The sequence below is a fragment of the Panthera pardus genome, unplaced genomic scaffold (genome assembly GCF_024362965.1).
Source record: "Panthera pardus isolate Hobbes unplaced genomic scaffold, ASM2436296v1 HiC_scaffold_13, whole genome shotgun sequence".
Lineage (NCBI taxonomy): Eukaryota > Metazoa > Chordata > Mammalia > Carnivora > Felidae > Panthera > Panthera pardus.
In genome coordinates this window covers 39,217,717-39,234,178 of record NW_026526688.1, presented here as the reverse complement: position 1 = coordinate 39,234,178, position 16,462 = coordinate 39,217,717, and the positions used below count along the sequence as shown (strand labels likewise).

The following is a 16,462-nucleotide window of genomic DNA, read 5'->3' as shown; positions in this document are numbered from 1 at the left end:
CTCAGACTAACCAGGACAGAGTCTCTAGAGGTAGATATGTTAAAGTGTGGAGGAGAAAGTCATCCTCTATTTTGGACCTCATCCTTTCTGTAGAGTAGGAAGTGAGTTCATCCACTGGGGGAAGAAGCAGAGGATCATGTGAAGAGAAAGTTTGGAGGAACGTCTTGGTGAGCAGATGGAGATCAGAAAAAGCTGGCAAAGCCACAATAACATTTACAAGCACAGACATGTAGTGAACCTGACAAATGGCTCCCTACAGTGGCAGCATGTCCCAATGTGTGAAGCTAGAAGTTGGAACCCTTTGAGCAGTGGGAGTTGGAGAGAGAGAAGGGGTCAGGAAAAGGTCCTGCAGTCAAATCTGAAGAAAAATTGCAGAGTGCATTCCCTCTTGAAGATTCATGGTGTATATTGGCACACTAAAGGCTCTGGGGAGACCTACAGTAAAGAAATAGGATAAACTATTTAATCCTGAACTCATTTGACTATAGCAACTTTTAAAAATATGTTTGTAATAGTTACCAGAGGGGAGGGGGGAATGAAGATATTAGGTGGTGGGGATTAAAGAGTACACATCATGATGAGAGAATAAAATAAAGTGAAAAAAATAATAATACTGGAAAATATGTTTGTTAAAATTTCACTGAACACAATGGATAAAACGCTGTTCTAGGGTATAAAATCCAAGCTTGCCAACAAGGTATATAACACCCTGCAGGGTGGAATTCCTGCCACCACTTGCCTCAAACCTAAAGTTTAGTGCCGCTTAGCCAAACCATCTAGGCTCATTTTTGTCCACCCCCACCCCACATCCCAGACTGCCCTGCATACTGCATGCCTCATGGTTTCTTTATGTGTGTTTTGCTCACTGAAAACACAAATGCTCTCCTCTTTGACTGGCCAGCTCTTATTCATCTTTTAAGATTTGTGTTATTGTCCAGGAAGCCATGCTCCTCAGAGATATTTTATAACTTTGAGTGAAGCTGTATATTCAGAAAAATAACTCACCTGTGCATGGCAATATATCCATTCTATATGTTGCTTTCCCACATATTATCTCATTCAACGTTTGTTTCTATACTGCAAGAGAGACCTTATTATTATCATCATCTTATAGGGGAGAAAATGAGGATCAAGAAGTCTCAGTGACTTGCCCAAGATTACCCTATCAGAAAATGGCAGAGGGCATTCTCACTTCAAAGCCAAGGCCTGACAATATAGTGGGTATGCGAGCCATCAGAATCAAAGCATTTAAAGAGCTTCTTATAAAACCAATCATCTAACTGCTTCTCCCTCCTGTCTGTTTCTCTGTGTGTCTCTTTCTCTAACATCATCGCTGCCAGCATCATAGCGTCTGCCTCTTGGATGGGCCTCTAGTGACTGAGAAGGACAGAGAGACTAGGGTGGAATAAAACTAATTTGTACCCTGTGCACACGTCTCTTCTCACAACTGCTGCTGTTCCCAATTTTCTGCTTGGCTAAATTTTTTAAAGAGTGTTAACTGTGTTTTTCCTATTGCTAAATGCAAAACAAACAAAAAGCACAGTCACGTGTGTGTACACATGCTAGTATATTTCTTTTTGAAGCAAATATTTGTAATAACGAGCTGGAAAGGATGAAGCTTGACTCTAAAAAAATTCTTTTACATTGTTTACCATATTTTAAAAGTAGAAAGTGACTAAAGGAAAATTCTCCAACTTCAGTTGGAAACACTGAGCTCAATAAAAACTTGTGCTGTTGTGAGACTTCATCTTCACTAGCTGCCCCAGGCTCTTGACTTGTGTGGTGTTCATTTGGAATAGTGAGTGAGGGTAAGACTGTCCCTGGCCTGCTGATGGCCCATCCTCTCCTCCTGTTGCCTCACTCCCATCTCCAGGGGCTGCCGAACCTGGACAGTGTATGAGGAAGCAGCCTCAGAAAACTACTTGAACAAAGATACTGGTGGTATGATGGGTTTGGCCCTCCCAGAGTAATTAGAATTCCAAAGGAGAATCCATCCTATCCCCAGGTTAATTATTCTGTAAGTGTAGAACTTTTGGATCTATATCACTTTTCCTGGCATCTTTCAAGTTGCATCATTTGTAAGGACATTTTCTTTTCCTTTTATAAGTGGACGGTAGTCAGCCATCCTGACTACCAGGGGGAAAGAATTGATGCTAAGCTGAAAAGGAGGCCCTAATACATATGTGTGTTAAATGGAATAAGCGATCATTTTCCATCATTTAAACAGCTGCGCAGACCTAATGAAAAGCATTCTATTTCAAATAGTTATACTTTTAAGTATTGCTTTCTGCCCCCTACGCTTCACTCTTCTTTTACTCCTTTCAAGATAAATAGGCCCTTTTCCCCTGGCTATTAGAAGATTTCCTTGTGAAAGGCATAGATTGTATGTGAGAAGCACATCCATTCATATCCAGTCGAGGTAGTCAATACTGCCCGGTCTGCCAGGCAAAGGGGAACCGGATCCACGTGCCCATGTCTATCTGCATCTGCCCGCTTGGCATGGCTGTGTGTCCACCAACCTCAGTGCACCATACTGGCTCTGTTCTCCCAGCAAAAAGGACACAGTGTGTTTCTCAGGCAGCGTTTCTGTTTGCTTCCTGACAGCTTGACTGCTGCAGAGAATGGCTTTGAAGTCTGGCAGACCACACTAGTTACTAACTCTGCTGCTTGGTCAAGTTGCCCTCAGAGCCTCTGTTTACTTATGTAAACTGGGGGGGGGGGGGGGGATGTGCCAGTGTGTACCATGGGGATTCGTGAAATGCGGTCTGTGAAGTGCCTGGCACATTCACACCCAGCACAGTATGGAAAAGTAGTTGCTACCAGGTCCTAGAGAAAGGTTTTTTGGGCTAAAAAGCTGAATTTAATACACTAACAAACTGTCTTTTGCAGAGTTGAAGTCACTTCCTCCTCAAAAGGCTTAAAGGACCCCTTCAACTTTATTTTCAAGGCCCTCCATGATCTAAAGCAAACCCCTCCATTTTCCCTTATAAACCATGTTTTGCATGCACTCCATCATTTTGAGCCATGTTACACGTGCCCTAAACTTGATATATAATGTCCCATTTCTATGTTTTTCTTCTAGTTTCCTCCAGCCTTGAATGTAAGACTCCCTAATCTTTACTTATTGTAATGCTGACCTACAAGGCCACCTCAGGTGGTGCGTCTTCCATTAGACTTCCCCTACAGCTCTGTCAGAATTAATCTCTCTCTACTCTTACCCCCCTATTCAAAATTTATCATATTCTGTCTTGTGTTAGCTGTGTTTTTCTGTCTTCCTCATTGGATTAAAAGCTTATTAAAGGCGATAACCTTTTCAACAAATGTTGTTGAGCACTCCTGTGTGCCAGGGACTACAGAAGTAAGTATGCACTAGTCAGTGCCCAGAAGCAGCTTGGATCCAGTAGGGTCCATATGTACACCATATATACACCATTTCTTCATTTAACACGTATTTATTGAACACATTCTGCCTGCTAAGCTCTGTGCTAGGGACTAGGTATGGGATGAAGAACAAAATGGTGTCTGCTCTGGTGCTAGGGGAAACAGTCATCAAATAATTAAGCAAACAACTCTGTAATGACACCTTGCGATATGTGCTATGAAACCTATTGCAGAGCCACATCCATAAGTATTTTCTAAGCTGCCTTCTCTTCCCTACTCTCATCTCACCTTGATCTTCAAAAGTCATTCATGATGCTTCTTACGTGGCAGTTCACACCCATACTAATCTCCTTATCAAATGGTTGCTTGATTGCACCCTAAGTTCTCTTCCGAACACATTCTCATTTTATTCAGTATGAGAATTTTTCAAATATTTAAGTTAGAGTTCCCTTTTGCTTAATAATTCCATCTTTAAGTCATTTTTCTCCTCTCATCTTTTACTATAAGAAGTCAGAAGAAACCAAGTCACTTCTTCAACACTTCACTTAGAAGTCTCCACAGTGAGGGGTACCTGGGTGGTTCAGTCGGTTAAGCCTCCTCCTCTTGGTCTCAGCTCAGGTAGAGATTTCATGGTTCATGAGTTCAAAGCCCGCAATGTGCTCTGTACTGACAGTGTGGAGCCTGCTTGGGATTGTCTCTGTCTTCCTCTCTCTCTGCCCCTGCCCTGCTCACTCTCTGTGTTTCTCTCTCAAAGTAAATAAACTTAAGGAAATTAAAAAAAAAAAATTAATCTCCTCAGCAAAACACCCAATTTCATCACTGGCAAGTTTTCTCCATTGTCCAGTAACATGTTCCTTACTTCCATCTCAGACCTCATCAGAACGGCCTTTACCATCTGTATTTCTATCAACATTCTGTTATGTGATTATTTATGTATTTTCTAAGGTGGAAACCTTCTTTACAGCTCTTCTTTCCTTTCTGTGCCCCCACCATAATTGTTTATAAAAACCCCTTAATGATAATTTCAGCTTCATCTAGCATGCACCTAAAACCCCAGCCCCGAACTTATAACCTAGTTTCAGAGCTGCTTCCACCTTTTTAGATATATGTTGTAGCAGCACCCCGTTTCTTGGTACGAATTGCTGCCTTAGTCACTTCAGGCTGCTGTCACAAAATGCCATAAGCTGAGTGACTTATCAACAACAGAAACTTCTTTCTCATTGTACTGGAGGCTAGGAAATTCAAGATAGAGATGCCAACCAATTCGGTTTCTGATGAGAACCTTCTTCCTGGTTGCACACTGCTGACTTCTTGGTGTGTGTGCCCATATGGCAGGAGAATGAACTGCCCTCTGGCCTCTCCTTTTGAGGACCCTAATCCTACCAAAAAGTCTCCACCTTCATGACCTGATCACCTCCCAAAGGCTATCCCTCCAAATACTATCACATAGGGAGTAGGTTTAGTATATAAATCTTGGGGGGACACTCACATTCAGTCTATAATAGCATTTGTCTATTGACTCTTCTTCTGAACCCTGTAAGGACATTTACTTGCTTTTGTACGGATTCAGAGGCTTTTTTTGTTTGTTTTTATTTTGTTTTTAAGTTTACCTATTCATTTTCAGAGAGAAAGAGAAAGGGCAGAAGAGGGGCAGGGAGAGAAAGAGAAAGAGAATGCCAGTCAGGCTCTTCCCTGTCAGCAACAGGGCCGGATCTCACAAAACAGTCACGAAACCTGGAGATCATGACTTGAGCCGAAGCCAAGGGCTGTAGGCTTAACCGACTGAACCACCCAGGCACCCCAGGATTCAGAGTTTTCTATGTAGGCAGTACCCCCACTGGATCCTAGCTGCATCTGGGTATTGACTAGTACATACTTACTTCTGCAGTCCCTGGCACACAGGAGATGCTCAACAACAATTGTTGAAAAAATGAATTTGTGTCACATCATGGCAATGATATACATACCACTGGTGTTAGAAACATCGATTGTTCAATTTGTCTTACCTTAAAAGAAAACGTCAGGATTTAAATTCTTCCTTATAGTCCTGACATGGTAATTATTCAGTAACATTCTGAGTTTGGGCAGATATTTTTATATTTCACATATAAAGGTTGAATTTGTGCTACTGGTGAGCTATGGGGCTAGTACTGCAATCTGGTCAGGCCTGTTACCTCTTTATCACTCTTCTCCATAATAAAACCTAGGCCTGTCTCCAGTAGACATCATTCCTTTGTTCTGAAGTACCTGGCAAGAATTACAGTCAGAAGCCCAGAAATCCTAAAAGTAAAGAAGGGAATCCATTTTGGATAAGAAAGGATCCCAAATATTATCTGGCCTTATTATATTCTAGATTTCTCCCTTCCTATTACTTAAGAGATCACATTATGCTTTTCTTGGGAGAGAAATTGTGTTTAACACTGATCCAGGTGACTGGCTTGATTCTGAATCATTTTGCCCTTGTAAGGATTAGGGAATAGAACAAAGGATCAAAGTTCCAGGAAGGACTGAAAATCACAGTATTTATCCTTCTGAGACTGCCTACAGGGCCATTATTACAGTAATTCAGTAGCATTATTACTGCAGAATAGAGAGTGGATGCTAAATCAATATGTATTTAGTAATTGCTTTTATTAAGGCCTGATAAAACCTCCTCCACTTTTTTTAATAATGAGACTTTTTTAAAAATGTTTATTTATTTTTGAGAGAGAGAGAGAGAGATTGAGAGACAAAGAACAAGCAGGGGAGGGGCAGAGAGAGAAGACATAGAATCCGAAGCAGGCTCCAGGCTCTGAGCTGTCAGCACAGAGTCCAATGCAGGGCTCAAACTCATGAACCATGAGATCATGAGCTGAGCCTAAGTCAGACACTTAACTGACTGAGCCACCCAGAAGCCCCAAAACCTCCTTCACTTCTATTTAGACATCATCTCATCATGCAACTTTATGCCACACACACAGCTTTCCAAATTCAATGCTGAATTAGTTATATTTTGATAGTGTTTCAAGTGAATTTATTGTCTGGTATATATAAAAAATTACCAATATGTAGTTTTTATCTGAGTTTACAACTAAACCAAATGTTTTACTTAGGGGAGAATAGTTGCAACACTAAAATATTTTGGATTTTTGAGACTGAGTCAGGAGTTAGAAAAAAGAAAATTTCCAAAGCTTTTTGAAACTTTCTTCTTTCTTTTCATTTTCTTTCACCATATGGAATAATATGTGGCTGGCATCACAATAAATCTTATTGGCAGAAAGTGCTAGAAAGGGAAGGATTACTGATGGCTGGACTGTCTGGCAAAGGTGTCAGAAAGATGGTGGGATCTATACAGTATCCCAGAAGGCAGTGGCATTTGCATAGGTGGGGAAGACAGAGAAGGGAAGGGACTCAAGCAAGGGTCTAAGTAAAAGCTTTGTATGGGGAGCACATCTGCATGAGGGGGATCATATGGAAGAGCTGTAGGAGAACAGTCTGGAAAAAGAGGGAAGGTAAACCAGGCAAACCAGTGGTTGAGGTTATCTTTATGTTAGAGACTGGTGACCACAGGTCATGGGCATGAGAGAGTTGGGGTCTTAGAAGACCAATGTAGCAGCGGCTCATAAAATCAGTTGAATGGGGATGCGGTGAGCACTGAAAGGATTCAGAGTGGGCTGGAATGAGGACAAGGATGCACTGAGAGACACTTAGCCCCTGTTTGGAGTTAGGACAAAAAGGACTTGAGTGCTAATTTTGCCTCTTGTTAATGACCTTAGGCAAGGTGCTTCATCTCTCTGGGCCTCAGCTTCTTCATCCTATGGCCTTTGAGGACTAAACCGGATAGTAAATGGGAAGCTCTTGGCACACGGTGGCACTAGATAAAATTGCAGTTCTTACAAGTTCAGTAGAAATGGGTCATTTGCTCTAATTAGTTATAAAAAGTGCACTTAGATGTAATCCCTATTCATCTAATCAAGCTTTTTTGAAGGTTACTTCTGGTAAACTCACAACACCATGAGGATGGTTTCACTGAAGAACAATCTGGAACAATTAGGGATTAAGTGAAGGAGGAATAGCCTCTGGCTCTGACTTGGGTCTCAGAACACAAACCACCTCAAACCTCACCCCCCACACCACAAACTGTCCCTATCCCACCCCATCCCCACCCCTTTTTTAAGTGGAGCCTGCCCCTGGCCTGGTCCAAAGCCCCCCACCTTTGACTGTCCAGGGCTTCCACAGTGGAAAGTCTGCAGAAACCTTGAACTAGAGGACAGCCATCTGGGCATGACACAGAGCAGAGCATCTAAATTCCTCGTGCCCATCACTCTGGTCTGTTTAAGAACTTTTTCCATTTACTTCAAAAGTAGTCATCTTATGTGATCAGATGCTAGGGTAGGCACATATCAACTGAAAACACAAAGAATCAGTCAAACACACCCATGTGTGTGTGGGGTCAGGGTGGCAGGCAGCAAAGGAAATAGAAACAGGATGGAAATGGAAAAACTCCATCTGGTTCTTCCAAAAATAATCATCACAAGGGAGAATATCTGACATGGTGTCAATTCCTGAAGGAATGAGCTGAGCTTGCTTTTTGGGGAGAGGCAAAAAATGGTCACAGGGGAGTAAGTCTGAAGAAAGTAAGAGGTGGTGGAGTTGAGGGGAACATGTGACCCCGGTGCTTGGAGAGGATGTAAGAAAAGTTTTCTTTCTTTCTTTTTTTTTCCTCTCCAAATCTCAAGTGTTTGTCTATTAAACAGAAGATAAAGTTGGTCCCTAAATAGATGCATTCATAAGTAGTGTGGCATCATGGAAAGAGCATAGACTTTGGAGCTGAAAGACCCGAATCTGCATTCACTTAATTGCTATGTCACTTTGGGAAAATAATTTCTGCAGTCTTCAGTATCTGTGTCTTTGAGACAGAGACTCTAATAAAAATCTTTCTATGAGGGTTAGAGGTGATACATACAAAGTGCCCACAGCAGTGTCAGGCATATAGTAGACATTCAGTAAATGGCAACTGTCATCATCACCACTACCATGTGCACTATTATATAAATCTCCTTATAATAAGGGAGGAAACTAAGCCACACTGTGAGGTGTATTTCTAACCCACAGACAGAATATCCTGAAGAATCTTGAAGCCTTATTTGAAACGGCATGAATAGGAATGCTCAGTGATTACTATTGGCATTGCTCTGACTCTCCTAGGTTATATCATTCAGAGAGTCCCATGTCTCTGCCCTTTCATGTCTGCAAGCTCTTCCTCAGTCCCAAGCCTCACCCCAACTTTGCCATGTTTCGCATTCTTTCTTGACTCAAGAATGCATTTTCCAAACACATCCTTATGGCAGGAAGAGGCAATTGTTACTACCTTTTTGCCTTCCTATCAGGCTGTAGATGGCCACTAGGTCACAACCAGATTAGACACAGTGATTCGAGAAGTCTCCCAGTTTAATTGCCAAGGACTGACTACCGTGAGCTCCACCTTTTGAGAGAATGAATGATTATTGAGAGGCACGTTGTGACTCCTTTGACTCTGAATAGAATATTTCCAGGAATCCTTGGGATTCCCTGGAACATGCACTTCTAACACTTGTTCTCTGGAATCACCACTCTTGGGAGAATTACTTATCTTAGACTCAGAAAACAAATATTGATTGATCATTTTGTACAATCTTGAATCATTTAAGCTCTTAAAAATACTAGGGAAACAACTTTAGAGAGCCTCCCTCAGCAGTAAATGTAACACATGAGTGGTGAGTAGATCTTTCCTAGGAATCCAAGCTTTGGAAATAGGAAGTACAGACAGGCTGAACAAGCTGTGTTAATTGGGTCCACCCATCCCAGTGGGGGGAAAGAGCCAGACCTGGGTGAAAATCTCAAGTTATTGCCCTTCCAAACTCTGTTGCTCTAAGCAAGTTACTTCATCTCCTTTATTCTCTGAATTTCTAAAAGGAGAATCTTGCTGCCTACTTCCTAAGGTTGTCATAAGATTTAAGTTAGGGGTGCCTGGGTGTCTCAGTCAGTTAAGTGTCTGACTTGGACTCAGGTCATGATCTCGCAGTTCGCAAGTTCAAGCCCCATGTCTGGCTCTGTGCTGACAGCTCAGAGCTTGGAGCCTGCTTAGTATTGTGTGTCTCCCCTTCTCGCACCTCTCTCTCTCTCTCTCTCTCTCTCTCTCTCTCTCTCAAAAATAAAGAAACATTAAAAAAAAAACTTGTAATGAGAGAAATGAGTGCTTTGATATCCCTTCCCAGTGCCCACTCCCCACTCCACCCTTGATAAGATTTTAAAATGTTCTTTTTCTCTCTAAAAATAATGAGAAGAAATCACTAGCAGAAATAAAGTACAATTAAAATTATCTGTTGTTTGCAATCACACTTTACGAATCTTGAAGGTCAGTGGTGGTGGGAATCAACCTAGAATCCTTTCAAGACAAAGAAATCTCGAGTCTTCAGAGAAATCAGAGACAATGATTTAATTTAGTTATTACTAATATTATTATAACAAAATCCATTCTGACTTAATGACCTAATATGGGGGTGCCTGTGTGGCTCAGTCAGTTAAGCACCTGACCCTTGATTTCAGCTCAGGTCATAATCTCATGGTTCATGGGATTGAGTTTTGTGTCGGTCTCTGTGCTGACAGTGTGGAGCCTGTTTGGGATTCTCTTTCTCCCTCTTCTCTGCTCCTCCCCAGCTCATGCTCTCTCTCTCTCTCTCTCTCTCTCTCAAAATAAATAAATAAACTTTAAAAAACCTAGTATATATTAATTTTGTGCTTACAAAGTATTCTTCCATACATTATGCCATTTGACCCTCAAAACAATTCTCTAAGGCAGGAAGCTCAGAAATTTATCTTGCTCAGGTAAATGCACTGAGGTTCAGAAACTTGCCATGAGTCACAGCTAATAAGTGACCACAGCAGGACTCAAGCACATGTGTCCAGACCCCAAATTCACTGCTGACTCTTCTGTCATCCCACTTAATTCCTTAGCTGTTAGCCCCATCACATGAGAAGCATGAAAACATGCGTGTGATTGCCCAGTGCAGGTTATATACATATACATATACATATACATATACATATACATATACATATACATATATATATACATATACATATATATATATATATATATGTATATATATATATATATATTTCATGCCATAGCTCACATCGTTCCACTGAGTCAACCAGTTTTTTCCAGGACTCAATAGTATGTGGATATAAATTGTAAGAGTTGCTAACATTTATTAAGAAACCGTTATGCGCCAGCTACTATGCTAAGTAAGCCCTTTATATACACTTCCACCTAATCCTCTCAATAACTCTATAAAGTAGATATTGTTACCTCATCTTAGAGAAGAAGAAACTAATTATCAGAGAGGTCAAGAAACTTGTTCAAGATCACACAGTCCCACAATGGATTCAGAGAAATGTCTGTCTGGCAAAATACACACTTTCAATCTCAGTGCTATTTACATCATAGCAAAAACCATGTTTCTCGGGCACTTGCCACAACTTCTCATACAGAACTCCAGCCCTCCCTGAAGGTGCCCCTCAAATATTTAAGAGTGTCCTAAGGAGATGCCTTACATGTGTCCTCCAGGTAAATTCTATCATTCCTTCTGTCAACTCTTTCTCTTCTATTCTAAGCCTACACAACCTAGAAATGAAATATTTGTCAGTAATCACTTCTGTGGTAGGCTCACAAATAACAGGTTAGAAGAGAGAAGTGTCCTGAACACACCACCACTACCACCTTAGTTTTTTGGTTTGTACATCGTTTTATTTGGAGGTTGAAGTTGAAGTGAAACTTCTCATCTCTAAAACCCTGGCTGATCTGGCAGTTGTGGTAAAGAGGCATCTGGCAATTATTTCACTTCCTTGAGGCTCACATTCCTCAACTGCAAAATGGAGATAATGCCATCTCCTCACCGGATTGTGTTTTGCCTTAAATAACATTAAGTCTGTAAAGCACCTAGCATAATGCTTGGCACCTGGAGAAGCAAAAACAAAAAGATGGTTCTTCTCACCCAAATCCCTGTTCTGTACAAAGATAGCTCCTTGCCTTATTAGCAGTTAATCCATTAACAAACTAGTATGTGTTAAGTGATTAGTGTTCACACAAGTACTTTTATAGGAGAGTGGGAAAATTACATAAGAGGACTAAACATCAATCAACACAGGATTTTTATTGAAAAATAGTGTGATCAGATCAACATATCATTATTTCAATGGAGGAGTCTAAGACTTGGACATAACATTCTTTTGCCAAAGTTTTCTCTGTAATGATGTGTGTTATAAAGGGATTATACTGTCCTATTCCTAGACTAGACAGCTCTGGGCACATTTCTGAGCAAATGTACACTGAGTCCTTTGTCAGTTGTCTGGAAATGTGGACAGAGTTACCATAACCTTGGGTGTAATGGCTGTGTGAAGATATTTAAAATAAAAATAAACAGAGGGCCCCAACCACCCATCCTGAGAACTTCCAAAGACACTCTGGCCAGGAGTGGTCAGCCAAGGCCATGGCCCTGCAGTAATCCAGCGGTGCTTCCCATGTAAGGTAATGGCCAGGAGTTGGGGGGAGAGAGACAGGTCAGGCTCATGTGCTGCCAAAGCAGCCAACTTTTTAGGTTATGTGCTCAGTTTGTCTCAGAGCATAATTTCCTGGTTCCCTTTCAGTCAAGTTCAAATTAAAAGGAAAGACCTTTCCCACCTCCTACTCACTTCTCTCCTCAGGAACAAGGCCATGGGACTCAAAATGTTCTTTTCTATTGTGAGAGATATTGAGCCTATAGTAACACCCTGAAAGTGGACTACTCAGTGAATTTTCAGGTGAATTGCTTTAGTTTTCACAAAAGGCTGAAGTATTTTTTTAAAACAAGCAAAGCCCTCTCCTGTCTGGTTTGTCATCTGCATAACTTCTCTTACTTCATCTTTCTGTCTCTCTCTCTCTTTTTTTCCTTATCCCTTTTTCATCTTTATCTCTTTATTTCTATTTATTTGGGGGTGTGTGTGTGTGTGTGTGTGTGTGTGTGTGTAATACCATGTATTTTGATGTGGGACTATGGGACTAACACTGGGAACTCCTAAATAACCATAGGGTTTAAAGAGGAAATTCATTAAAACATTAAAGTTGTTTACAACTGTACATTATCAATGCAAGCAAGGTGGATTAAAAGTACACTTTGGAATGTCCTGGAAGCTTCATCTACAAATCACACAGTGTCTCACAAGTCAGACACCAAAGAACAAGTGTAGCTAATATAGAATTTAGGATTAAACAATGAAACAAATAACTTTAATATTTTCATTTCAAATATGGGGAAGGGGACATTTAATTACGAAAAAGAAATTCAAAAAAGAAAGAAAGAAAGGAAAGAAAAAGAAATCCCATCAGACTCACCAACATGAGAGTGCTGACTATTGACTGTCCCCTCCCATCTCTCATTACTAGAGTGTTCTCCAGTCTGTCTGGTTTTGTGATTCTGTAAAGTGAGTGCTGAGTCCACTCTCACAGCAACATTATCCCCTGCTCCTTGAAGACTGCCCCTGGGTCCTGAAGATGTGTCATTTGCTTCCTCAGGCTGTCATTGAAACCATGGGGCCAAGTCATGTCTGCCCACAGCTGCTGGCATTTGCATCCCTGGGCACTGAGGTCTGAAACTCGACCCTGGCAAGGGCCCTACCCCCTTGGAGGAAATGGCTGAACAGCCCGAGCAACAGCAGATGAAAACTTCCTTCCTCTTCATCCAGCTGCAGGCCCCCCCTGCCCAACCTCACCCCTCCCAGTCTCCAGCTACTGCAGCCTGGACAGCAGCCCCAGGGGGCCTGGAGGAGGGACACATTTTCCCAAGTCCCAGGACTGGCTTCTTGGCAGGCCGGGACCTCAGGCACACACAGGGCTTGGCTGCTCCTCCCTCCCGCCTGCTGCAGAAGGGGGGCTCTGGGACAGAGGAACCAGCTGCTTTCAGTTGCTCTGCTCTGAAGGAGGAGGAGAGAGAGGAAAAATCCCAGGATCTGGATGTAAGAAGAGGTGGTGTCTGCAGAACCCCACGTCACAGGCCTTCCCCGGCCCCCGCCTCCAGGAAATTTGGACGACTGCAGCCCCTGTCATGCAGACTTCGTAGCCCAGCTCCCGTTATGAGCAATGAAAGCAACAATCCCTCCATGGGCTGGGAGCACTGGCCAGTCATCACTGCCCCCCAGGACCTGTGGAGCAAGGACCCTTCGTCTTGGGATGCCTTGGGATGTTCAATGCCACAGGTCATCCTGGCTCACGCTACTGACAGGGGTGAAAGTGCTATGCTGAGGAGAGGTGTTGCTACCTGCCAGATTCTTCCCAAGAGCTGTGAAGAGGGCATCAGCACCACTGTGCAAGCTAGGAGAGCAAGGCTCTACAGATACTGTCCACCCATTCAGACCAGCAAGAGCTACCCGGCCCTGCCTGCCGCTCTGCCTCTCAAGGTAAGAAAGCCCATGTGGCTGAATCCCCAGACCCCAGCTGTTCCCAGAAGAGAGAATAGAGAATGGGGACAGATGTGCCCACTAGAGCTCCCAGTCACTCACACTTGCATGTCCCCTGCACTGTCGATGGGGTAAACCTCAGTAGCAGAGGTACTCATCAGCCACAGTCCCCCTGCCTTGGGCCTAGATCTTTCCTCTCTGCTCTGCCACCTTTCCCAGCCATTAACAACATTTTGTTTGGAAGGAGAGGATGAATAACTGTTTCCCAGATTTCTGACAAAGATAGGAGAAGACAAGTCAGGCAAGGAAGTACATACTTTTAGGGGAAGACCAGAGGGAAGGATAAAGGAGGTACATAGACTTTTATTGAGCCCTATGATGTGTCAGCCATTATGTTAGATGTTTTTCTATATCCCATTTGTTCTCATAACCACCCTGAAAAATAGAAGCTCATACCCCCATTTCAGATGGGGGGAGCTGAGAAGTGGCTAGGCAAAAATCCTCCCCCTTCCAAAAAGAAAAAGTACAGAAGCAAAACCTATTCTCCAGAATGGGCTCTGGGTACTTTAAGGAGGCTTCAGTGAATTTTGTGGAGGTTTTCAGAACTGAAGTGCAGCCTTGGAACTCAGCCACACCTTCTAAAGCCCACATCTACCTCCCATCACCCCCCCACCCCACCCCAAGAAGCTATATAGCCCTGAGCATTGACCTCCCAGTTTCCATTTCCCAGTAGGAATGGAAGAGATAAATCTGTGTGGTCTTCAAGGGTCTCTTCCAGCTTTTATGGGCTCTGTCTCCAATCATGGCCATGCTGGCTCATTGTTATTAGCATCTTATTCTCTGCATCTCTGACCCAACCTCCTCATTATGATGGTGTTCTCTCCACCCAGTTCAGGTATACAGATCACAAAATGGATGGACAAAATAAAAAAGTATGCTTTTATTTTCCCTTTATTAACAGTTTAAACAATTTGCTATACTTTGCACATAATATAGGTGACAGGGGTGAGGGTGAGGAAGAGTGTGTGTGTTGGGGTTGGTGGGATCAGGGAGAAGAATGGGGACTTTTCTGGGGTATGGGAGGGTAGACATGGAGGGGACTCTCAGAGACCTCACAGAAGAAATGAATGAAATTCCCATCAGAAAATTGGTCTTCCATGGACTTGGAAATGATCCGGCTTCTAGATTCTGTGGTTCTCTCCTACATGCTTCTATACAACATCCTTCCATGCTCTTTCCCCTTTTAACAGGGAGCCTGTATAGTCACAGGTAAGAATCAGGGAGAAAGGATGAGCCTAAGTTCTATTCAGAGGGGAACTTTTGGAAGAAAAGAGATGCTAGCATGTTCCCTAAAGAAATAGTTTACATTCCTTCCTGGTTCTTGTATCACTCATTTCCTACAGGGATTTAGGAGGAATGACATACCCATGCGTCAGAGCCCTGTCTCTTTTTGTGTGGTCACACAGTAGTTGTTTATGTACTTTGATGCTGGTTTGATAACTTGAAAACTCTATCTTTTCCTATTCTCCCCTCCCACCTTCCGGGTATAAACCAAAGCCTCAGAGCCATTTCTCTAGGGAGAAGTACCTTGGGAGTTGATCCAAGTGGGTATATTTCTCCCTTGTCTGCTTCATGTAGCAACTTTTGTGAATGGGCTCCCAGACATCTGTCCCATCTAAACTAAGCGATGCAAGATTCTGGTCTAAAAACTTAGATTTGTATACTAAAGTGTTGGGCCAGTAAAAGGGACCCTCAGTAGCCTTGTCTTAAGGGAGAGAAGAAGAGAGGCAAATCAGTGAGACACCTGGGTAGGACCAGGGAGTACATGGTCCGTGTAGGGTGTCCATCTAGGGTAGGACTCAAGGTGGTTAGGAAGCAGGGCTACAAAAACTTATCCTTGAGCTTGCTGGTCAAACATGATTCCCTCCATAACAGGAAAGATGGGAGTTGTGAAATTAGCACCCTCAGACCACAAGTCCTTTAAATGCTTTATGGCTATTATTAGCCAGGTGATCCCTGCCTAGTCTTCTGTGCTAGAGAAAGGAGTACAGAGAGAGGTTTTTCCATCTTCCCAGTCCTGAATAGATTAAGGTGTCTGGATTTGATAAATTAGTGTATAAGAATTCCCTAGTCCTCTCATGCTTTGGAATTTAGCTGTAGAAGTCACTATAAAATGGCAGCAGCCTGATTAAAAATGTCTTCTTGTCACCTATGAATGGAAAGCCCTTGAATACCCGTAGTGGAAACTTTCACCTGATGTACTCATGAAAAAAATGTGATCGATTATATTTATTAAAGTGAAATTTTGGTTATATGGAAGCAAAGTCTACACACTACACACTACATGTACACACTACATGTGTTTCATAGGCTTGAGGTCCTTGTATCAACTTTCCAAGCAGATAAATCTGGATCTTAAGTGTAAAGTCTCTTCTTCACAATACCCCAGATGCCTAAATATATTGCCTCACAGTTGAAACAAATGGACTCCAATATGAAAATTATTGCTTTACATCATTCCAAGTATCATAGGGAGTGAGTGCGGCAAATCAAATCAACTGGTTTTTAATTTATAGTAAAAACAACTATAGCACTTTATGGCCAATATAGAGCTTCCAATGCACTA

General features: G+C 42.3%; 1 protein-coding gene across 11 annotated transcripts in view; it reads left to right on the top strand.

The window, feature by feature from the left end:
- PSD3 (pleckstrin and Sec7 domain containing 3) overlaps positions 1 to 16,462 on the top strand; it is an 800,398-nt gene that overhangs the window by 114,261 nt on the left and 669,675 nt on the right. For all 11 annotated transcript variants that reach the window (XR_008421602.1, XM_053900975.1, XM_053900974.1 and 8 more), the window contains one exon: positions 12,956 to 13,836. Coding sequence is in view for 10 of the 11 variants with exons in the window: in XM_053900975.1 (XP_053756950.1) it covers positions 13,072 to 13,836 (765 nt within the window). In the remaining variant the exon portion in view is untranslated. The remainder of the gene's footprint in view (positions 1 to 12,955; positions 13,837 to 16,462) is intronic.